We start from the raw sequence: 23,969 nt of genomic DNA on the forward strand, positions 1-23,969 counted from the left end.
AGGAGTAACGTTAGGCTCTTTTAGTCCATTATTGGGCTAGAGTAGGGGTTAAGGTTAGGGCTGAAGGTAGGGACGTCTCAATGATCTCTGATAGCACTAACCGTTTGACCACACATCCCCAAACAATTTGCAAGACAGCATGTTTCTCAAATGGCTCTGAAAAAAATGACCTTCGCAGCAGCAACACAGCACAGCCTGTACACATACACACTTTCATGTACAAAACTTTGTTTTAATCTAAAGAAGAATAAGGGGGTGGTTTTATGTTAATACCATAGAGAATGATATAAGCCTCTAGTGGCCAAAATACCATTTATCCGATCAAATAACATTTTATTTCACACATGCCCTGAATACAACAGGTGTAGACCATACCGTAAAATGCTTACTTTCAACCCTTAACCAGTTTTAAGAAAATAGGGTTAAGAAAATATTTTCTAAATAAACTAAAGTAAAAAATAAAATAAAATAATTTAAGCATGAGCCATTGAGGGCTTCCACCACGCTTTTGCCATTTTAAATTAGTCAAAGTAGTCAACTAAGTGGGGATTCCTATGGATTGTAGCCTCAATGGCATTGCCCATGCGGTCGCAGACGCTATAATGGCACAGATATACATATGAGTCCTATTTCTATCTCTATGGTTTATACCTTTTACATCACCACTAATTAGGCTGCCCTGGGAAACATGGACAGAAACTATGGTTTCTACTCTGTCACCTGCAGAATGTATCCAATTAAGATCCAGTAATAACGTTTAGTATCTTCAAGAATCGTCATATCTAAGCTAATCATGCAGGGCACGCGTTACATTGTAGTATGCGATGTACATACCGCAAAATACTTTACTGTTTGATTTGTTGTCTTCCAAATAGCACCACACCAGTGAGTCTCTGTGATTTAGCGTCTACGTGTATGTCCGCTCTTTTTGGGTCTTACTGGTATCCGTAGCAATACTTGCGGAAGAGGATAAGGGAGAAAATGGCTACAGAGACAATCGACAACGATGTAGCAGTGGAGCTAAGCCCTAATTCTAGAGAAGAGGTAGCTAAGAAGTTTGTACCCATATATAATAACTCGAACAAAAAAAATCCCATAAAGGAATACAACAGTATTAGTTATTAAGTTAGTTCTAAGTTTAAAAAATATTTGAAATGCTACTTACAGCGGGCCTTTTCTACTGCCGGCTAGACAGGCTAGTAAAGTTAGCTAGCTTGCTGCACTTCTCACATGGAAGAAAGCGGCACATGTAGGAGAGCGCCTTTGCAGCTAACGCTATAGAGTAGAAACGAAGTGTTCACTGCCGTTTCGATGTATCTAGGTACTAGCTAGATAACTTCACTGGCAAACGAACTTTGATGTGTGAATGTCGGATCAAATAAAATCGCTAGCATCAGCTATTTGGATAGCTAAAGTCACGTATCAACGTTAGCTGACCAAGTTAGCTAGCTACGCCACATCAAACATGATAACCGAAATTTGGGACGCTGGATTGCAACAGGCTAGCTAACAATATCTATTTAGTCAATATCTTGCTAAACGTGGTCAGTGTTGATAGACAATGTGGCGCTCGCAAATGTGTATTCTGTACACATTGGCAGAGAAACATGGCAGTGTCTACCTCAAATCAAATTGTATTTGTCACATGCGCCGACTACACAGGTGTAGACTTTACAGTGAAATGCTTACTTACAAGCCCTTAACCAACAATGCAGTTGTAAGAAAATACAAAAAAAAGAGAAGATGAACAAATAATTAAAGAGCAGCAGTAAATACAGCCTATCTGCTGACTGGCGTCTCCATGTAAAACGTTCATAGTCAGATTCCCAGCAGCTTGCTGAAGATGTTTAACCTTAGATCAAAGTTTGTCCTGGAATCTTGGAGAATAAACAAAACGTGTAATTTCATGAAGCATTTAATTTCTGCAGAGGAAGGCATACAGCAGCTAAGTGTAGCCTCGGGTTGTGGCTTTTAGAGCTACCATTTTCTTAACCTCCCTACTGTATCCAGCACCCATGACCTCATAACTAACAACTGCAGCATAATTTGGCTTCCTTCAGGTTTGTTATAACCTGTGCATGTGTTAATAGAACCTCTCCACTTCAGCCTCTGATTTCAGTTTCCTTCCAACAGTGGTAGCCAGTGCCCAGTGGCCTATGACATGATCTCAGTAATCATATTGTTGCCTGCTCCTGTGTATTTCATGTCTCTGCCCTAGGATGTGTTTGTTGTTCACGGAGCAGCTTGCATTATTTGTTTCCATGCCCTTTGCTTTCATACACCATAACATCAAGCTTCAGTTCAGATAGCCATCCTTCCAAGTAGGCTAAACCAGCTATGTTTTTCCTAGCCACCGTGCTTCTACACCTGCATTGCTTGCTGTTTGGGGTTTTAGGCTGGGTTTCTGTACAGCACTTTGAGATATCAGCTGATATACGAAGGGCTATATAAATACATTTGATTTGATTTGTCCTTTGTTCCTCCTCCAGCCTCCCAGGACCAGTGGCATGGATCAGCCCCGGAGGAGCAGGAGTAGGAGTGGCAGCAGGAGCCTGTCCGAGGAAGGAGGGAGAGAGAACAATGTCGCACAGCAGAAGAGCAATGGTGAGTGGAAATGACTATTTCCTCAGAAAAAGGCTTTGCCTGCTGAAGATAATTTGCCCTGCTAGATCCACATCTGTAATGGACCTAGATGTTTAGAAAGTTACATTTATTCTAAAATGTACACTACCGTTAAAAAGTTTGGGGTCACTTGTGAAGACTTGAGGCATCTGGTTCTCAAACTAGACACTCTAATGTACTTGTCCTCTTGCTCAGTTGTGCACCGGGTCCTCCCACTCCTCTTTCTATTCTGGTTAGAGACAGTTTGTGCTGTTCTGTGAAGGGAGTAGTACACAATGTTGAATGAGATCTTCAGTTTCTTGGTAATTTCAATCATGGAATCGCCTTAAATTCTCAGAACAAGTTTCAGAAGAAAGTCCTTTGTTTCTGACCATTTTGAGCCAGTAATCGAACCCACAAATCCTGATGCTCCAGATACTCAACTAGTATAAAGAAGGCCAGTTTGATTGCTTCTTTAATCAGAACAACAGTTTTCAGCTGTGCTAACATAATTGCAAAAAAGGTTTTCTAATGCTCAATTAGCCTTCTTAAATGATAAACTTGGATTAGCTAACACAACGTGCCATTGGAACACAGGAGTGATGATTGCTGATAATGGGCCTCTGTACGCCTATGTAGATACCCCATTAAAATTCAGCCGTTTCCATCTACAATAGTCATTTACAACATTAACAATGTCTACACTGTATTTCTGATCAATTTGATGTTATTTTAATGGACAAAAAGGTGCTTTTCTTTCAAAAACAAGGACATTTCAAAGTGACCCCACATTTTTTAACGGTAGTGTATGTAATTATGTAGTAACCAAAAAAAAGTGTTAAACAAATCAACATAGATTTTATATTCTTCAAAGTAGCCACCCTTTGCCTTGATGACAGCTTTGAATACTCTTGGCATTCTTTCAACCAGCTTCACCTGGAATGCTTTTCCAACAGTCTTGAAGGAGTTCTCACATAAGCTGAGCACTTGTTGGCTGCTTTTCCTTCACTCTGTGGTTCAGCTCATCCCAAACCATCTCAATTGGGTTGAGGTTGGGTGATTGTGGAGGCCAGGTCATCTGATGCAGCACTCCATCACTCTCCTTCTTGGTCAAATAGCCCTTACACAGCCTGGAGGTGTGTTGGGTCTTATTGTCCTGTTGAAAAGCAAATGATAGTCCCACTAAGCGCAAACCCCATGGGATGGCGTATTGCTGCAGAATGCTGTCGTAGCCATGCTGGTTAAGTGTGCCTTGAATTCTAAATAAATCAGTGTTACCAGCAAAGCACCATCACACCACCACCTCCATGCTTCACGATGGGAACCACACAGTGGTTGGGGCGGCATTGTAGCCTAGTGGTTGGACTAGTAACCGGAAGGTTGCAAGTTCAAATCCCCGAGCTGACAAGGTGCAAATCTGTCGTTCTGCTCCTGAACAGGCAGTTAACCCACTGTTCCTAGGCCGTCATTGAAAATAAGAATTTGTTCTTAACTGACTTGCCTAGTTAAATAAAGGTAAAATAAAATAAGAAACACATGCAGAGTTCATCCATTAACCTACTCTGCGTCTCACAAAGCCACGGTGGGTTAGTACCAAAAATCTCACATTTGGATTCATCAGAACAAAGGACAGATTTCTACTGGTCTAATGCTTGTGTTTCTTGGCCCAAGCAAGTCTCTTCTTGTTATTTGTGTCCTTTAGTAGTGGTTTCTTTGCAGCAATTCGACCATGAAGGCCTGATTCACGCAGTCTGCTCTGAACAGTTGATGTTGAGATGTCTGTTTCTTGAACTCTGTGAAGCATTTATTTGGGCTGCAATTTCTGAGGCTTGTAACTCTTATGGCCTTGTCCTCTGCAGCAGAGGTAACTCTGGGTCTTCCTTTCCTGTGGCGGTCCTCATCAGAGACAGTTTCATAGCGCTTGATGGTTTTTGCGACTGCACTTGAAGAAACTTTAAAAGTTCTTGAAATGTTATGCATTGACTGACCTTCATGTCTTAAAGTAAGTATGGATTGTTGTTTCTATTTGCTTATTTGATTTGTTCTTGCCGTAATATGGACTTGGTATTTTACCAAATATCTTCTGTATACCACCCCTACCTTGTCACAACACAACTGATTGGCTCAAACTTTAAGAAGGAAATAAATTGTACAAATAAACTTTTAACAAGGCACACCTGTTATTTGAAATGCATTCCAAGTGACTACCTCATGAAGCTGGTTGAGAGAACGCCGAGTGCAAAACTGTCATCAAGGCAAAGTGTGGCTACTTTGAAGAATATAAAATATATTTTGATTTGTTAAACAGTTTTTTATTACTACATGATTCCATATGTGTTATTTAATAGTTTTGATATCTTCACTGTTATTCTACAATGTAGAAAATAGTACAAAATTAAGAGAAACTCTTGAATGAGTAGGTGTGTCCAAACTTTTGACTGGTACTGTATGTATAGAAGAAGTCATATATTTTCCCCAAGCCTTGTTGGAACTTGGATTTGTCCCAATAACCTCCATTACCACTATCTCCCTTCCGTTGTTTACCTGGTTTCTCATCCTCATCACTGACAGACGGACAGTTCCAGCCTAGCAGCTCTCTGAGTCTGTGTTATTGTCCAGATAATGCTTTCAATCATCCCTTCTGCTGAGCTGTTGCAAATCCTTCCTCCGCTCCGAAAGAGAGGAAGAAAGACGGAGAGAAAGAGGATAGAGCGCAAGAGGATAGAGATGGAGAGTGGGGGAATGGGAATAGGAGGCAGAGAAAAAGGGAGACAGACGGAGAGGGCAACACAAGCCTCCCGACATACACCCAAGGGTATTTGAAAAGTGCCAGAGCGCAGAATGTGCTGCCTGCTGCTGATAGTCCTTTAAGTAGATCCCCTGTAACACCCAGGGTCTTACTCTGGCTGCCTTGAGTTAGACTGTGTGCCAAATCGCACCCTATTCCATATGTAGTGCATTACTTATGAACAGGTTACATAAGGCTCTGGTCAAAAGTGGTGTGCCAAATAGGTGAAGAGGGTGCCATTTGGGGCAGAACCTTAGAGCTGTTGCATTTCCCCCACAGCAGTCTAGGGAGGGAATTATGATGCTGTTGTTGTTATTGCACTATGTAGACCGGATGTTCTCACTGTCTTGGTTGCAAATAGTGTCAGTGAATGTTGTTTACTGTTTATTTCTCAGTATCAACATAAGAACATTTGAATTGGTATTACACAAATCAGAAGTTGCGAAAGCCAATTTTCAACAATGCATCATATCAGTGAGGGGTGGTGAGGCGGTGCTGTTATCTATAAGTGGATATTGCTGTCAGAGACCTTTTGACTCAGTTTTAGCACTGATTGCGGTTGCCTGAAAGGCACACCTCACTGCTTTGGGATTGCAGCTCCTGTATGGATTTAATGGATGCTTCTCAGTGTTTCCCTCAAGCTACTTTGTAGGCTAATTGTTTCACTATAGGTAGTGTGTCCAATCAAAATGTATCTTTTGACCAATGGGTAAAATAATATGTTAATTATGTCGATAATACTCGATCAAAAGTTTCAAACCTCATGTCTCTATCATAATCCGTTCAAAAGTGATTGGAGTTTTTACCCTTGTAGGATGGCCAGAATTGGGTGACTAAATCAATGGAGGCTGGAAAATGACATTGTCAGCTAGGCTGCATTCTGTGCAAGAATTAAGGCTACTGACTACCTGACAGGCTCACTTTCCTGTTGAACTCGTCATCTTCTCAAATCCACAGGAAATAAAAAAATATATATATGTAGAGGTCAGATGGGCTCCTGAGTGGCGCAGTGGTCTAAGGCACTGCATCGTAGTGCTAGACGTGTCTCTACAGACCCTGGTTCGATTCCAGGCTGTATCACAACCGGCTGTGATTGGTAGTCCCATAGGGCGGCGCGCAATTGGTCCAGCGTCGTCCGGGGTAGGCCGTCATTGTAAATAAGAATGTGTACTTAATGGACTTGCCTAGTTGAATAAATAAAAAATAAAGATGGATTTTGATTTTGAGACGTAGTATTTTCATATTTTTTGTATAGGCTTCTCATATTAATACAACATTTCTGTTCTTTTAGATCTCTCATAAAAACAAGTGTATGTCTGTGAAATGTCAACGGAGCACAAACTAATGCCAAGCTTTTTATTTGATCAGATCTTGTCATGCTTATTTTGCTTTTTGAGACCAAACAACTTTGATGACGACGATCACAAAATGTAAAATCCTCAACTTGTTACGAGTAACCTGCGCCGCTATGTCAACCGAGCTTGGGACTTATTATCGGATGTATTATGTTAAGAAATCTGACTTTTTGGATATAATCAATGTTAATGATATATTAGAGAAAGACCCACTGAACAATTCAGAACAAGAGTAATCATATTTGTCTTGGTAAAATGTGAAATTTCATCACCAAAGTGCATTTCCACCCCTACTATACGCATTAGACAGAACTTGAAGTAATGTTCGCAGTATTGAAATGTAAATTATTTAATTGTATTACTATTTAATTTCTGCACTATTGTTTCTTGAACAGGTTAACTGTAACAGCTGCATGATAAGTTAATATTGCCACGGTCTACTCAGCAATCTGCTTACAGTCAGAAATACGTGAACTGAGGACGAGTCACTGGTCCAATAAGGCATCCATCTCAGCAGGCTGCTACAGTGCACTTCATCAATTATTCCTGCTCTTAAGCCTTCAGCACAGTCAGGTCCCTCATATAGAGCATTAACTGAATGTCAATTGACATTTTTAAAGTTCACACTCGCACCATTTCATTCTTGCTGATTGCTTGTGGTCTGAATGTAGATGGTCTATATTTTAAGACTCAAGACACATGTCCATAACCCACTTTCATTAACAGCACGTTCACTATTTTCAACAATAGGCAAGCGTGATGAAGCTAAGACCTATGAGTTTGTCTCCAAGGAATACCAATTTAATTTCAGACAAATAGACTGAGACTCATAATCATACAATGTCATGTGGAACTGAAAAGACACTTTTTAACCTAACTGTGTTTTGTCTTCAGTAGAAGCACCAGAGGGGACAGATAGTCCTGCAGCCGGTCCCAGAGACGAAGGCCACGGAGAGGCCAGCCCTGGATCGGAGGCCCCTCTAGGCAGTCCCGGAGTAGCCAGCTCCAAAGCCACCAGGGGCAGTAGGGTCCCTTCCAATGCCAGTGTCAGCCAGGAGGAGGAGTCTAGTGGCTCTGACAATGAGAGCAGTGATGAAGACAGTGATGAGGGAGTGGCCCGCAGGATGAAGAGCAGTGTGGCACAGATCGTGGTGAGTGACTAGTCCAATACTAGGCTTAATTTGTGTCTGAGAAGCCGGCCCTCTTAGCTGATAGGGTTATACAGATACCAAAGTATGCAGTGTTGGAATGTGTTGGCAGACACTGACCAGATAGGGGATTCTGACATGTTGTGTTTTATGTTCCAGCATGGTCCAGATGACCAGAGTGTAAACAAAGGCAGGAGCCCCACCCCAGATGACCAGTGAGTGACTAACTCCATAGAGCTGCAGAAAACGCTATGTCATCCTTCACTCTTCAGGCCTTCCAAATGTTCAACTTTCCCAATTCAAAAGTTCCATGGATTTTTCAAAAATCCCAGTTGGAAGATTCACCCCCTGCTTATTCCCTCCTGATTCTGGTAATCCTCAAACTGGGAAACAAATCAGGAATTTTGCAACCCTAAGTTTGTTTCTCATTGGTCCATCCAGGGATGATGATCGCCGTAGGTCCCGCTCCAGGTCCCGTTCCAGAAGTCAGGAGAGGGATCGGCGCTATGGTAGAGGAGGTTACAGCAGGTAAGGAAACAACATGGCACAGTCTGCTTCCACTTGAGGTTTCTTTCTTCTGGGATAGCATTTCCTTGCCACTTCTGCTTGTTCTTTGGGGTCTAGACCGGGTTACTGTAAATCACTTTATGACAACTGTTCATGTAAAAAAGGCTTTCTAAATCAAATGTGATTCATCTATATTGTGTTTATAACTAATTTAGAGTAGAACACATTCAGACTTGCCCTAGCTTCATTCTTAAAAAGATCACTGCAGTATTGATGTATTGAGATGCCTTTGCATCACCCACAGGTCAAGGGACGATGATCGAGACAGATATTACGACCGCTATGAGCGCCGGTCAAGTCGGGACAGAGAGGCTGAGTTTAGGAGGAGAGGCCGATCGCCCTCCCCAGCCCAGAAGGACCCTGCTGCAGAGGAACCACCAGTGAAGAAGAAGAAGGATGAACTGGACCCTATCCTGACCCGAACTGGTGGAGCCTATATCCCCCCAGCCAAGCTACGTATGATGCAGGCTCAGATCACTGACAAGAGCAGGTGAGTTCAGCTGATGTCTGCTAGACTGGAAATACTTTATAGCCTACTTCATGATGGGATGGTGTAGTTGACACAAGAACCTGAAACGAGAGTGAAACTTGGCCATATTTATTTGAAAGAATGAAATATGACTATTTCAATAAAATGATGAAATGCTACCAGGCTCAAATGTCATATTGTTTGTTCCGAGCTGTCAAGTAAATCAATGGATGACGACACAATAGATGTTTATTTTTGGTCTGGCGGGAGCTAGGTGTCAGACCCAGGCTCTAAAATTAGCAGCTGACTCTGAGAGAGGTGTGGATATCTGCCTGCGTCTGAAATGACTCCCTACCTATTGCTATATAGGGAATCCCTGCAGGGGACTATATAAGGAAAAGGATTCTATTTCGGACAGAGTCACTCAAGGTGTTTTCACACAGTCACCTACCTCTCATCTCCTGGAAAAGCATCTTGGCCCCTTGAGGCCGAGCGCCCCGAGACGAGGCCGAGCGCCCCGAGACGAGGTGGTGCGTCCCAAATGGCTCCCTATGTTGTGCACTTCTTTTGATCAGAGCCCTACAGTCCCCGGTCAAAAGAAGTGCAACATAAAGAGAATAGGGTGACGTTTGGGACACAGCCAAGGAGGTGACATGGATAATGAAGTAGAGATTGGTTCACTAAGATCATCTGGGACAGAGGAGGGCAATGAAGGGGATTGGAAGGATAGATGGGAGGACTGTCCCGTCCTCCCAGAGCCGAGACAGACACACTGAATACACTTACACACACACACGCAACGCCACACACACACACACTGAGTACACTTACGCACACCACACACACACTGAGTACACTTACGCACACCACACACACCCACTGAGTACACTTACGCACTCACTGAGTACACTTACGCACTCACTGAGTACACTTACGCACTCACTGAGTACACTTACGCACACCACACACACACTGAGTACACTTACGCACACTGAGTACACTTACGCACACTGAGTACACTTACGCACACTGAGTACACTTACGCGCACACTGAGTACACTTACGCACTCACTGAGTACACTTACGCACTCACTGAGTACACTTACGCACTCACTGAGTACACTTACGCACTCACTGAGTACACTTACGCACTCACTGAGTACACTTACGCACACCACACACGCACACACTGAGTACACTTACGCACTCACTGAGTACACTTACGCACACCACACACGCACACACTGAGTACACTTACGCACTCACTGAGTACACTTACGCACTCACTGAGTACACTTACGCACTCACTGAGTACACTTACGCACTCACTGAGTACACTTACGCACTCACTGAGTACACTTACGCACTCACTGAGTACACTTACGCGCTCACTGAGTACACTTACGCACTCACTGAGTACACTTACGCACACTGAGTACACTTACGCACACCACACACGCACACACTGAGTACACTTACGCACTCACTGAGTACACTTACGCACACCACACACACACTGAGTACACTTACGCACACCACACACCCTGAGTACACGTACGCACACCACACATGCACACACTGAGTACACTTACGCACACCACACATGCACACACTGAGTACACTTACGCACACAACACATGCACACACTGAGTACACTTACGCACACCACACACACCCACTGAGTACACTTACGCACTCACTGAGTACACTTACGCACTCACTGAGTACACTTACGCACTCACTGAGTACACTTACGCACTCACTGAGTACACTTAAGCACTCACTGAGTACACTTACGCACACCACACACGCACACACTGAGTACACTTACGCACACCACACACGCACACACTGAGTACACTTACGCACACTGAGTACACTTACGCACACTGAGTACACTTACGCTCACTGAGTACACTTACGCTCACTGAGTACACTTACGCTCACTGAGTACACTTACGCTCACTGAGTACACTTACGCTCACTGAGTACACTTACGCACACTGAGTACACTTACGCACACCACACACGCACACACTGAGTACACTTACGCACTCACTGAGTACACTTACGCACACCACACACACACTGAGTACACTTAAGCACACCACACACACACTGAGTACACTTACGCACACCACACACACACTGAGTACACTTACGCACACCACGTACGCACACCACACACGCACACACTGAGTACACTTACGCACACCACACACACACTGAGTACACTTACGCACACCACACACACACTGAGTACACGTACGCACACCACACACGCGCACACTGAGTACACGTACGCACACCACACACGCACACACGCACACACTGAGTACACTTACGCACACCACACACAGTGCCCCACTCTAGGGGCCTTGAATGAAGCAGCACCATATTCACTATATCCCAGACCAGCTGATCTCAGGATGCAGGAGGAGTTTTAGTTATTTCAAGGAACGTTTCCAGTTACTAACCACATTTCCATCCACAGTTTCCATCCAAGTAAAGTCATACTGTATAAAAAATTTTTAAATCATGACAGCTGTGATGGAAAAAGGACGTTTCGGGAACAATTTCATAAATGCCGATAGATAATTTATTTGTTTGAGAAGGTGGGATCTTTTTGCGTCTAAAATGAATTAGACGAGAAATGGCAGTGTAAACGCCTTTAAGCGTAAATATTTATATAATAACTATCATATCATCGTGACTCAAAGTTTACTTCGATATGGTATGTGGTCCTCCCACTACGACTCGGGAAACCATTCAGTTTATTAGGCTACAGATGAAATAAGTCATGATGAACGGTGAGCTTGATGCTGCTTTCCAATAAATGTTTATTTTTGTGACAAAATCAGTAGAGTTGAAAATGCGATGGAAACACATTGAACTTTAGATTTTTATTCGGTGCGTGAAAACATAAGCGAAAAAGTACATTTTGTGTGAACTATGTCGTCACGCACTGATTTCTATCCGCAACAAGTCAGTTTGGTGGAGAAACACAATTTTTAAAAAGGGCAGAGTTGTGAGTGAACGTGTATTTCAATTATTTTTTTTAATCAAAGGATACCCATCACACCTGTTTGTTCAGATACACAAAAAATACAGTAGGTCTTGCCAATTGTTTCAAAAAGCTTACTTATCCCCACCTCTTTCTAGTCTGGCTTACCAGCGTATGAGCTGGGAGGCTCTGAAGAAGTCCATCAATGGTCTGATAAACAAGGTGAACGTATCCAACATCGCCATGATCATCCAGGAACTGCTGCAGGAGAACATTGTCAGGGGCAGGTAATGGACCAAGGTTTTTAATGGATTTATTTAATATTTATTTATGTAGGCTATTCTGATTGAGATCAAATGTCTTCTACAAGAGGGACCTGTCCAAGATGTTGCAGTCGGAAACATTTCAAGTTTCTTAGTGTGCTTTGAGATATAGATTAACTTCATAAAAGTGACGATCACTAATGTCTGTGTGTCTGCTCTCCAGAGGTCTCCTGGCCAGGTCCACCCTGCAGGCCCAGAGTGCCTCGGCCACCTTCACTCACGTCTATGCTGCTGTGGTAGCCATCATCAACTCCAAGTTTCCTCAGATAGGAGAGCTCATCCTCAAGAGACTCATCCTTAACTTCCGCAAGGGCTACCGGAGGAACGACAAGGTGACTAGCTGGTTATGCACTAGATGTTTGAACTAAAACAACTTAAATGTTGATACATATTGTGGAGAATAAGGAGTTGTAATGTATCTAAGTCACTCTTTGTAGTTGTTTAAATGTATAATAATTATAATATTTGCCATTTAGCAGACGCTTTTGTCCAAAGGTACTTTGTCATGTGTGCATATGTTTGATGTATGAGTAGTCTGGGGAATCAACCCCACTACACTGGGCTTACAAGCACCATGCTCTACCAACTGAACTCCAAATGATTTTGTATCCTTGTTTTTCAGGCACAATGTCTCACGGCATCAAAGTTCGTTGCCCACCTGGTCAATCAGAATGTGGTAAGTCCTCTTTTCTATGCTAGATCACACACACGCGCACAGGCACTTAGTGTTGTAACCCTATTTCCCTTGTTCCCCACCCAGGCACATGAGGTGCTGTGTCTGGAGATGTTGACTCTGCTCCTGGAGAGACCTACAGATGACAGCGTGGAGGTGTCCATCAGCTTCCTCAAGGAGTGTGGCCTCAAACTCACTGAAGTCTCCCCTAGAGGCATCAATGGTACATAGGAATACACAACACTTCCGCTTCGCTCTTAGTTTGAACAGGCTTGGGTGATTGAAGCATCAGTTCAATCACAGCTACAGAATACTTTTAGCAGTCTCACTGCTCATTCAGAAAAATCGAGTGATTTCTTTATTCATTTCTCTAGTGATCTTGTTTTTGGTGCTCTAATGTTGCGTTTTTATTGGTATTAAATTCAAACCACAGAAATATAATTCTATGATTAAAATATTGTCTCTGTCTGTTGTCAGCCATCTTCGAGCGGCTGCGTAACATCCTTCACGAGTCGGAGATAGACAAGCGTGTGCAGTACATGATCGAGGTGATGTTCGCCATTAGGAAGGACGGGTTTAAGGACCACCCTATCGTTCCCGAGGGGCTGGACCTAGTGGAGGAGGACGATCAGTTCACACACATGCTGCCCCTAGAGGATGACTACAACCAAGAAGATATACTGAGTAAGATACTATAGAATAATATATACAATAGAATCAGTTCACACATGTTACCCCTAGAGGACTACAATCAAAAAGATATACGAAGTAAGATACTATAGAATAATATATACAATAGAATATAGAATCAGTTCACACATGTCACCCCAAGAAGACTACATCCAAGAAGATATACTGAATACCCCCTAGCTAGCTGGCCTAATCGGTTAAAGATGCAGTCCGGGATCACTTACAAATTCATGGCATATTGTACGAATTTGAATTTTTTTATACATAGTGTATGTGGACACCTCTTCAAATTGGTGTATTCAGCTATTTCAGCCACACCCGTTGCTGACAGGTGAATAAAATCAAGCACACAGCTATGCAATCTCCATAGACAAACATCGGCAGTAGAATGGCCTTACTGAAGAGCTCAGTGACTTTCAACGTGGCACAGTCATAAGATGCCACCTTTCCTACAAGTCAGTTCGTCAAATTTCTGTACTGCTAAAGCTGCCCCTGTGAACTGTAAGCTCTGTTAATGTGAAGTGGAAATGTCTACGAGCAACAACGGCTCAGCTGCGAAGTGGTAGGCCACACAAGCTCACAGAACGGGACCGCTGAGTGCTGAAACACTTAGCTAATGAAAATTGTCTGTACTCGGTTGCAACACTCCCTACCGAGTCAGCACAAGAACTGTTCGTTGGGAGCTTCATGAAATGGGTTTCCATGGCTGAGCAGCTGTACACAAGCCTAAGATAACCATGCGCAATGCCAAGCATCAGCTGGAGTGGTGTATAGCTCGCCACCATTGGCTCTGGAGCAGTGGAAACGCGTTCTCTGGAGTGATGAATCACGCTTCACCATCTTGCAATCTGACGGACCGATCGGGGTTTGGCAGGAGAACACTGCCTGCCCGGATGCATAGTGCCAACTGTAAAATTTGGTGGAGGAATAATTGTCTGGGGCTGTTTTTCATGGTTCGGAGGTGTGGTACAGAATACAATGACATTCTAGACAATACTGTGCTTCCAACTTTGTGGTAACAGTTTTGGGAAAGCCCTTTCCTGTTTCAGCATGACAATGCCCCCATGCACAAAGCGAGGTCCATACTGAAATGGTTTCTCGAGATCGGTGTGGAAGAACTTGACTGGCCTGCGCAGAGCCCTGACCTCAACCCCATCAAACACCTTGAGGATGAATTGGAACACCGACTGCGAGCCAGACCTAATAGCCCAACATCAGTGCAGTGCCCGTCCTCACTCTTGTCGCTGAAAGGAAAGCAAGTCCCCTCTGCAATGTTGCATCATCTAGTGGAAAGCCTTCCCAGAAGAGTGGAGGCTGTTATATCAGCAAAAGGGGGACCAACTCCATATTAATGCCTATGTTTTTGGAATTAGATGTTCGATGAGCAGGTGTCCACATACTTTGGTCATGTAGTGTATCATACAAATTGCACAAGAACAACAAATTCAGGGACCCATTTTGGCTCGTGAGCACTACTTTCAAATCTTCTATCTGAAATTATACAAAACCTTTGGAGCATCACTTGAACATCCTGGCTCTTTCTCCACTGTCTGAAAATCTGTCCTTGCCTCTACTGACCAGATAAAATCCACACTATTGATTAGCATTGACCATGACTTTTCAAATCAGTGCAAATTAATGCGAGGAGACAAGGAGATAACATATTTTTAAGCAACTGAGATTGAGCCTTAACTGTGTGTTCAGCATGATCGTTCATTGCCAGGGGAGAAAGAAAATTCACCTGCTGTCCTTTAGGTCCCTAAGGGTTGGGGCTTATTATACAGATTTAGCTGGGGGTTTCCTCTCTTATCAGTCTCTCTAGATGTCCCAGTGTTGAATAATGTTCTCTGAGAAGAGAGAAATCACAGTCAGTCTCTATCTTTCTTGAAATCCCTCTTGAAGCTGGATATAGGCAGACTATCACATTCGACCATCTATCCTATTTAAAAAAGGGCCGAAGACTGGTAAAGATCATTTGGTTCCATTTCAACATATTTATTAGTGAAACCAAAGTGCTATAACATAGATAAATTAAATCAAATAGCCTAGTACACACACCAAAACGTTCAAATGTTCAAATCATAAGACTATTGCACAGAAAAACTTGGATGGGTGCATTGCAAATTCAGAACTGCTGGACAGCAACTAAATTCATTAAAGCACTGATCATTGGGAAAGAGATCAGAATGACTGCTTAGGCTTGATTCATAAATTACATAGGTAGCCTTGACTACAATACTAAAACAATCGATATGTTCAAATTAAAAGTCCTGATTAACATGACATCAATAACGCAGTCCCCTGTGCCGACACATTCACAAATCAAAAGGTGGTTTAGTATTCAGTTTAAAAGCTCTGATGAAGGCCAAGAGAACAGGGCTTCGGGCATCTTTCCAATTAAGAAGTCTAGTTTTGTTGGCTACTTGAAGAGAACTAGGGCCTGTCACTCGCAGCCCACCTTTTCCATTGCATTGTTGAAAATTGTGCATTGAATTCTACTAGATGAAAAGCCGAAATGAGTATAACATCCTGGCATTTAAACCATACTCGATTTTAGAAATGTCTCATACTATTATTAAACATTCTATTTTCGCATACTGAGAATGCGTGATTGCGTGGTTTTCCGCTATTCAATGATTTTGGTTGCGCATCCCAATATCTAATAGCTGAAATGACATCTAGGCAATTAAAGTATACTCTATTTTTTCCACATACTCAAATGGTCTACTGTTTAGGACGCATGTATGGATATTTGGACACGGTCTCTGTCTCGCTCGGTCGCTCTTTCAATATCCATCTCTGTCCCTCTTTCTTTCTTGCTCTCTCTCTCTCTCTCTCGATCTCTCCCTCGGTCTCATAATAGAGGGTTACATTTTCATACTGACTTTAAGACTATGCCTCTGTGTCGCTATTTATTTATGTTTGTACAATTCAAAAGAATAAGCATATTTTCTGTAGCTTCAGCACAGACAAACTTGTCCTAATTGAAAATATATACAAGCATCCCTTCAGGGGGCAAGAGGGGAGGAAAGCAATTGTCACATTAAGCCTGATAATGAATTGTATCTTAATATACAGTGCTTCTGTTTTTTATGGGTAATTACTTCTGATTGCGTCTCATTTGCAATAACTTTAATTGCTCCGAAATGTACTAATTGCGAACTAATGGTTGCTATTAAAAACAATTATTCTGTCTATCTTGCAGATGTCTTTAAGATGGATCCAGACTTCTTGGAGAACGAGGAGAAGTACAAAGCAATTAAGAAGGGTGAGTTGATAGTTTGAGGGATCACACTGCCAATTAAATGCCTTAAGGTGAAGCAATAAGGCCGTTCTTATTACAGTATACCATTGAAATGAATGCTGTGTAAAGTGTAATGGATAAGTGGTTGTGGAGCCATTCTGCTACCTAGCTAGTGTTGCAGTTACCATAGAGTATTCATTTTGTATTACCAAAACCAATTGAATTGCATTATACTGTCACAATGACATTGTTAACATACTATGTTAATTAACATATTGGGAGAAATTTCAGTTCGTTGTTTTGGGAGAAAAATGTGTAAGGAAGTTATTGTTTTAACGGTACAGTATACCATTTACCTGTCTTTTCCCCTCAGAAATCCTGGATGAGGGCAGCAGTGACTCTGGAGAAGACGTGGATGGAAGTGACGATGATGAAGATGATGGAGAAAAAGAGGGGGAAGAGGGCGGAGATGGTATATCTGCATGTACTAGGGTCCATGTGACTCTTGATAGTGACCGATTGATTGATGCCATTGATTATGTTTATTAGGCATATCCCTCATGAGCCAATTCTTTCCACAGCTCACAAGTCACATAGAATCGAAATAAGAAACAAACAACAGTAAACAGACAGACACCTGAACACACCTGAAAAGGTATAGATTAGGCTACATGTAACTTTTCACTGATGTTGCAGTAGGTATTCTGTGTCCTAACTGAGAGGGGGAGCACTTGGGGACAGTGTTGGTGGCCTCGGCCTTGGCTGTCCTCGTTGGTCCCAGAGGTTATCTGTCCCAGAAATCTTATCCCCAGCGGCTCAGGACTGCAAAGGAAATGCACCACATACCAAGACCATTAGGAAGGAAGGAAGGAGTGGTCTGACTGCTCTGCTCCCCTTCTAGACAACCTGTCAGAACACTTCTGCACTACATCCATAAAGTACTCCTACTCTATAGACTTGTGTGACCCCACAGTTTCAACAAAATATGATATGCCACGTAGCAGACACTTATTCAAAGTGACTTCTACTACAGTGAGTGCAGTCTTTTTTCAGTTTGTTTATTTGACCTTTATTTTCAAAGGGAGTCTCCATTGAGACAATACAATATAATACACATTTTCAAGAAAAATATTCACATTTCGCTTCAAGGAGGTCCCCAATCAACATTTTGAACTACCCAAGAGCCATGTCTGTGGGCTAGTAGCACCATGCCACAGAACCACATTGTTCATTGCTAATCTGCTCAGCATCCTTCCTTCACTAAAAATTTAAGAAGAGTTTAAATAACTCTCTGTAAAGAGTAAGTGAGACAGACTGACTGACCTCTGTTTGGAGACGGATAGTATGACAAACTCCTGATGGTGCAACAATGAATACAACCCCTCCAACTATTGATTGTTTTCCTTTTATAGAAGCAGAGAAAGTCACCATCTTCGACCAGACGGAAGTCAACTTGGTCGCATTTCGCCGCACCATCTATCTCGCCATCCAGTCAAGGTGGGTACTATACTGTGTGTGTGTGTGTCCGCGCTGCCTGAATGCTGTTTTTTTGTCAAGAAAAGTAAACTAGGGCTGATAATGCCAACAGAATGGGAACGTGCCCAAATCCAGGGAAGTATTCAACAGAAATGGGGCAGTAGTAGACTTTTCCTCTGGGCTCAAATGAAACCCTAACCAAATGGCTGAAAATCCCTCCATGTCCACTGCAGATGAAGAGTGTAGAAGTACCCAGTTTATTTAAAGCTGTATTTTAAGAACGTCCCCCCCTTAGTTTCATGAAAAGTTTGGTTTGCACACATTCATTGACATAAAATGTTTTAAATGGGTGAAAAAATGGTGAGGGGGGGGCATAATCTAGGTTTTATAGACTCTAGATATAGAATTGCTGTTAAGGCTCGCGCACAGCGCACCGAATGTGGATCTTGCGTTTTTGGACGATCGTTCAGTGCGCTGTGTTTCAGGGACCACCCGCTGTAGACGTATGACTGCAGACATTTTTCATGCAATTCTACATGTAAAATTGGTAAATTTTGCAAATTACGTTCAGAGCTGCTAAGTACTCTGGGCCAGCAAAGGCTATTGGTGTGTGTGTAAGCCCATAGGGGGCTGCAGCAGTGGTGAAGTATTCATTAATGCACAGCAGCTGAGGTGAAGTCTAGGATCAGTATGCACCATGCTTTAGTTTCATCATCCTTTTGTGAGGTTTATCACTCTAGTTGCGCTGGGTTCAGGCACGGCACCAAGATGTTTTTGTCTCCCGGGGATAAGGGCAAGCTTGACCAATACGTGGGTGGTGCTAAGAAAATTGTCGATTTTCATGACTTCAGAGTTATACGGAAGTTCTCGTTTTTTAAAATAAAAGCAGATAATGCACACAGCACATTATATTTAAATGTAGTTTTTAATTGAATTTGGCCAAAGAATATTCAACAAAATAGCTGTAAGCCTAATACAAGTGACCACAAGGCAATGACAAAAACGTCTCACGTGAAAGACGTCTTTTCCCCCACACATCATAGGGTTCACGCGCGGCACGAGCACGCAGCCAGGGATCAGATTGTGAACAGAATGGCTGGTTATTAACTTGTACATATTTCTTTGTTTAAATTGCTTAACTGGGGATACGCATATTTGTGACTATATCCCCCCCTAGCCCCGGTGTAGCATCGTGCATGGCTGGGTTATTAGAGTACATCGTACAGGGATGCAAACTAGTCACCTTTCGTGGAGAAATTCGCCATTTTGAATCCAAAATAGGTGACCTGCGTGATTTGTGTAGATCCGATGAGAAACGTTTCAGGGGGAGGGGGCTTTGGATCACTACTGGCTGTAGTAAGCGAGTGATGCGCGTTTGGAGCAATACTGGCTGTATCCAAGGTTCAGCCAATCGTTCACATAACAACCGAATGCAGCGCAGCATATTCTGTTGAATGTTGAACGAGAAAAGAGACAACCAATTGACTAGTTACAGCAGCGCGTCCCCTGAAAGATAATGAAGAGGTAACGTTAGGTGAGAAGCCTGACCACGGAGTTGGGGGTGAGAAGTTGATGAAGCGTACTTCATGAGCTGTAACCGAAAAACAACTGGCATTTGGAAAGTTTGAGGTGAGGGAGAAAGTGTGGTGGAACAAGTATTAGCATTGTTAACTCTTGGCGCACCAATCCCTTTAGCGGGATCATTTTCGTCAACATCCGGTGAATTGCAAAGCGCCAAATTCAAATTAAATCACTAAAAATATTTAATTTTCATGAAATCACAAGTGCAATATACCAAAACACAGTTTAGCTTGTTGTTAATCCACCTGGTGTGTCAGATTTCAAAAAGCTTTACGGTGAAAGCAAACCATGCGATTATGTGAAGACAGCTTTCAGCAGACAAAACATTACAAACAGCTAGCAGCAAAGTAGATTGGTCATGAAAGTCAGAAAAGCAATAAAATGAATCGCTTACCTTTGATCCTTGTATGTTTGCACTCACGAGACTCCCAATTACACAATAAATGTTTGTTTTGTTCCATAAAGATTCTCTTTATATCCAAAAACCTCCATTTGGTTGGCGCGTTTTGTTTAGTAATCCACAGGCTCGTGCAGGTCACGACGGGCAGATGAAAATTCCAAATAGTATCTGTAAAATTCGTAGAAACATGTCAAACGTTTTTTATAATCAATCCTCAGGTTGTTTTTACAATAAATAATCAATCATATTTTAACCGGACTGTAAACTTTTCAATACAAGAGAGAAAGAAAAGGGCGCTCTCCAGTTGCGCGCGCATGAACAAACCTAAGGACATCTGGCTATCCACTGACGCAATGTGATCATTCTCGCTCATTTTTCCGAATAAAAGCCTGAAACTATGTCTAAAGACTGTTCACACCCTGTGGAAGCCATAGGGGAAGGAATATGGTTGATATCCCTTTAAATGGAGGATAGGCTTGCAATGGAACAGAGTAGTTTCAGAAAAACAGCACTTCCTGGTTGGATTTTCCTCAGGTTTCTGCCTGCAATATCAGTTCAATATTTTGACAGTTTTGGAAACTTTAGTGTTTTCTATCCTAATCTGCCAATTATATGCATATTCTAGCTTCTGGGCCTGAGAAATAGGCAGTTTACTTTGGGAACGTTTTTTATCCAAACATCAAAATACTGCCCTGGATGGAATTCTCTGTTAGCTAGCCGGAGAAATGTTGAGCAACATTAGCCAATTTATCTGATCACATTATTGAGTTTGAGAATTAGCTGACTAATAATCTCACACAGCTAACGTTACAACATCAGATGAGCTAACATTCGTAACCAAACCAATTCGCTATAGTATTAACTGGTATAAGACTCCTTGCCGTTCCTCAAGTTTTAACGTGTTAGTTGCTTACTGGACCCTGGCAATCTGTGTGAAATGTTCACTAGCTAACAAACTAACAACTATCTGTTAACTAATGTTTTCACTCTACAGAATGTGGTTAATTTCCAGAATGAGAGAATTAGGTGTAAATGAGGCGTTGCTTGTTAAACAAGTAGATTCGGGGATCAGGTGTACTCTAGCTGGAACTGGAGCTGGGCCCTGTTTAAGCTGGATGCCACTATAGAGGTGAAAGGAACACCACACACTTTCCTTCTTTTTCACTTTTTAAATACAGTGGATGAAAATGAGTATGCTAGGTGTACTCTGCCTGAAAGAGATCAGTTATTGCCAACAAACGGAATCATGTCCTGCTGGCACATTGTAAAACAGATGTCCACAGGCAGAAAGTCTACAATGTAGCAATGTGCAGTGTAACCCAAAGAATATTGCTTTTGTTGTGTTGAAATTGACAGTAACACTTGTGTGTGAGTGAGGGGGGGATTATAACATTTTTTACTCAGTCAACGTTATTTTTGCACACATGTAACCATGTCCACTTGATCGATGTCTACTACAGTGGCCACTATAATAGAGCGAAAATAGAATGCCTGTTTGTTTCATTCTATTTCTTCTTTTAAGATGTGTTTTTCCCAAGTGCAATATTTAGATGTGTGTGTGGTCACAAGCACTCTATTATAAAGGCTGTCATGGCTAACTGCAATTTTAGTGTAATGTTTTTTCTCAAGTGTCATTTGCAGTAAAGTCTAGGCAACAAATAACATTTGATTGCTTTCTTTAAATTTTTTAGCTGTGAGTTAGGTTCACATTAACCACTTTTTATTTTACACACCGAGACTGACCATATAGATCATTTTCTTTGTTTAATTAGTTAACCTGCATTTCCCCCTAGCAGGGATTTATTTTAGCATGTTTCAGTGCAAACAAATAGTGTCACCTTTTTGGGCCCTCACAAGTTTGCGTCCCTGATCGTAACTCCATTGGTCCAGGTAGTCCTTCAGAGTTGCTTCCATTTGCTGCCTAATTAATGAACCCTGGTCATAGAGTTCAACGAGAACAGCTACCATTGTGGACTTTTCTGCCCACATTCTCCTTCTCTAGAGCTGAGAGGTTTGTTTCTGAAAGAATGTCTTCAGGCCACCAATAGGCAGAGTATTTGTATGTATCTTATGTATGTACACAGTGTAGGCCTATTTGTATTACATGTTTGCATAGCATGTTGACGTAGACATTTGGTGTATCGGTCAGTCCTTCTATTGAAGGTTAGTTGTTTAACTTAGCCTAATTGTTTGTGTCACATTTCCCATTATTTTCCATTCTACTCAAGTCGCTGTCCATTGACCGGCATGTCTGTTTTAGTGTGATAGTCTGTAATTAAAAGATTAGCAGGACCCCAGAGAGGAGAAAGAAAACACCCAGACCGTACTCAATCTGAAAGGCTGTGGTCCTCCTCCTTAGCCTTTTCACATTATTGTGCTGACCTGAATCGAACTGGGCCGGCTTGGTTATTTTCCTTTCACATTGGCCTTTACAGCACGGTTCAAGCAACTATGGTGAATGTGAAGCAAGGCCAGCCCCTTACAACTGGGCTTGGATGAGCTGGGTTTGGGTCTGTAGTGGGGTTGGATGTTCGATAGGCTGTTGGTTGACCAAGATTTTTTTTAGCCGAGCAGTGCAAAATATATCATTTTTTATCATGGCACTCGAGACACCGGTCATTTGGGCCTGTCTCAGTGGAATAATCCATTGAGGAGGCCACAGAGTTGCCACTGTCCAAGAATATTGGGATTGTGGCTAAAATGCACAAGTCACGTCTCCAGAATGCGCGCTCCTGCCATTTTGTGCGCATTCATTGTTTCATAACTTCATTGTGTGAATTGTTTGTCCTCTGATTGGTAGTCTATCAATTCTCCATTACATACAGTACCAGTCTAAAGTTCGAACACACCTAGTCAGGGTTTTTCTTTATTTTTTACTATTTCCTACATTGTAGAATAATAGTGAAGACATCAAAACTATGAAATAACACATATAGAATCATGTAGGAACCAAAAATATGTAAAACAAATTAAAATAATATTTTAGATTCTTCAAAGTAGCCACCCTTCGCATTGATGACAGCTTTACACACTCTTGGCATTCTCTCAATCAGCTTCACCTGGAATGCTTTTCCAACCGTCCTGGAGTTCCCACATATGCTGAGAACTTGTTGGCTGCTTTTCCTTCAGTCTGCGGTCCAACTCATCCCAAACCATCTCGATTGGGTTGAGGTCGGGTGATTGTGGAGGCCAGGTCATCTGATACAGCACTCCATCACTCTCCTCCTTGGTAAATAGCCCTTACACAGCCTGGAGGTGTGTTAGGTCATTGTTCTGTTGAAAAACAAATTATTGTCCCACTAAGCGCAAACCAGATGGGATGGTGTATTGCTGGTGTATCGCTGTTGGTTAAATGTGCCTTGAATAAATCACTGACAGTGTCACCAGCAAAGCACCCCCATACCATCACACCACCTCCATGCTTCACGGTGGGAACCACACATGCAGAGATCATCCGCTCACTTACTCTGCGTCTCACAAAGACACGGCGATTAGAACAAAAAAATCTCATATTTGGACTCAGACCAAAGGACAGATTTCTACTGGTCTAATGTCCATTGCTTGTGTTGGCCCAAGCAAATCTCTTCTTATTTGTGTCCTTTTGTAGGGGTTTCTTTGCAGCAATTTGACCATGAAGGTCTGATTCACGC

At 42.3% G+C, this 23,969-nt stretch overlaps 1 protein-coding gene across 2 annotated transcripts in view; it reads left to right on the forward strand.

Annotated features, from left to right (window-relative positions):
* Positions 1-933: 933 nt before the first annotated feature.
* The window catches only part of LOC139380797 (pre-mRNA-splicing factor CWC22 homolog), a 50,130-nt gene continuing 27,094 nt past the window's right edge, over positions 934-23,969 (forward strand). The window contains exons 1-14 of one of the 2 annotated variants that reach the window (XM_071123829.1): positions 934-1,044; positions 2,490-2,604; positions 7,639-7,895; positions 8,052-8,107; positions 8,334-8,420; positions 8,704-8,949; positions 12,091-12,219; positions 12,419-12,587; positions 12,878-12,931; positions 13,016-13,151; positions 13,406-13,612; positions 16,824-16,886; positions 17,236-17,334; positions 18,275-18,359. In XM_071123829.1, the coding sequence (XP_070979930.1) occupies positions 982-1,044; positions 2,490-2,604; positions 7,639-7,895; positions 8,052-8,107; positions 8,334-8,420; positions 8,704-8,949; positions 12,091-12,219; positions 12,419-12,587; positions 12,878-12,931; positions 13,016-13,151; positions 13,406-13,612; positions 16,824-16,886; positions 17,236-17,334; positions 18,275-18,359 (1,766 nt within the window). In that variant the 5' untranslated portion in view covers positions 934-981. The remainder of the gene's footprint in view (positions 1,045-2,489; positions 2,605-7,638; positions 7,896-8,051; positions 8,108-8,333; positions 8,421-8,703; positions 8,950-12,090; positions 12,220-12,418; positions 12,588-12,877; positions 12,932-13,015; positions 13,152-13,405; positions 13,613-16,823; positions 16,887-17,235; positions 17,335-18,274; positions 18,360-23,969) is intronic. The other variant, XM_071123830.1, reaches the window with a different exon arrangement.

Source organism: Oncorhynchus clarkii, chromosome 22 (assembly GCF_045791955.1).
Source record: "Oncorhynchus clarkii lewisi isolate Uvic-CL-2024 chromosome 22, UVic_Ocla_1.0, whole genome shotgun sequence".
In the NCBI taxonomy this organism is placed as follows: Eukaryota; Metazoa; Chordata; class Actinopteri; order Salmoniformes; family Salmonidae; genus Oncorhynchus; species Oncorhynchus clarkii.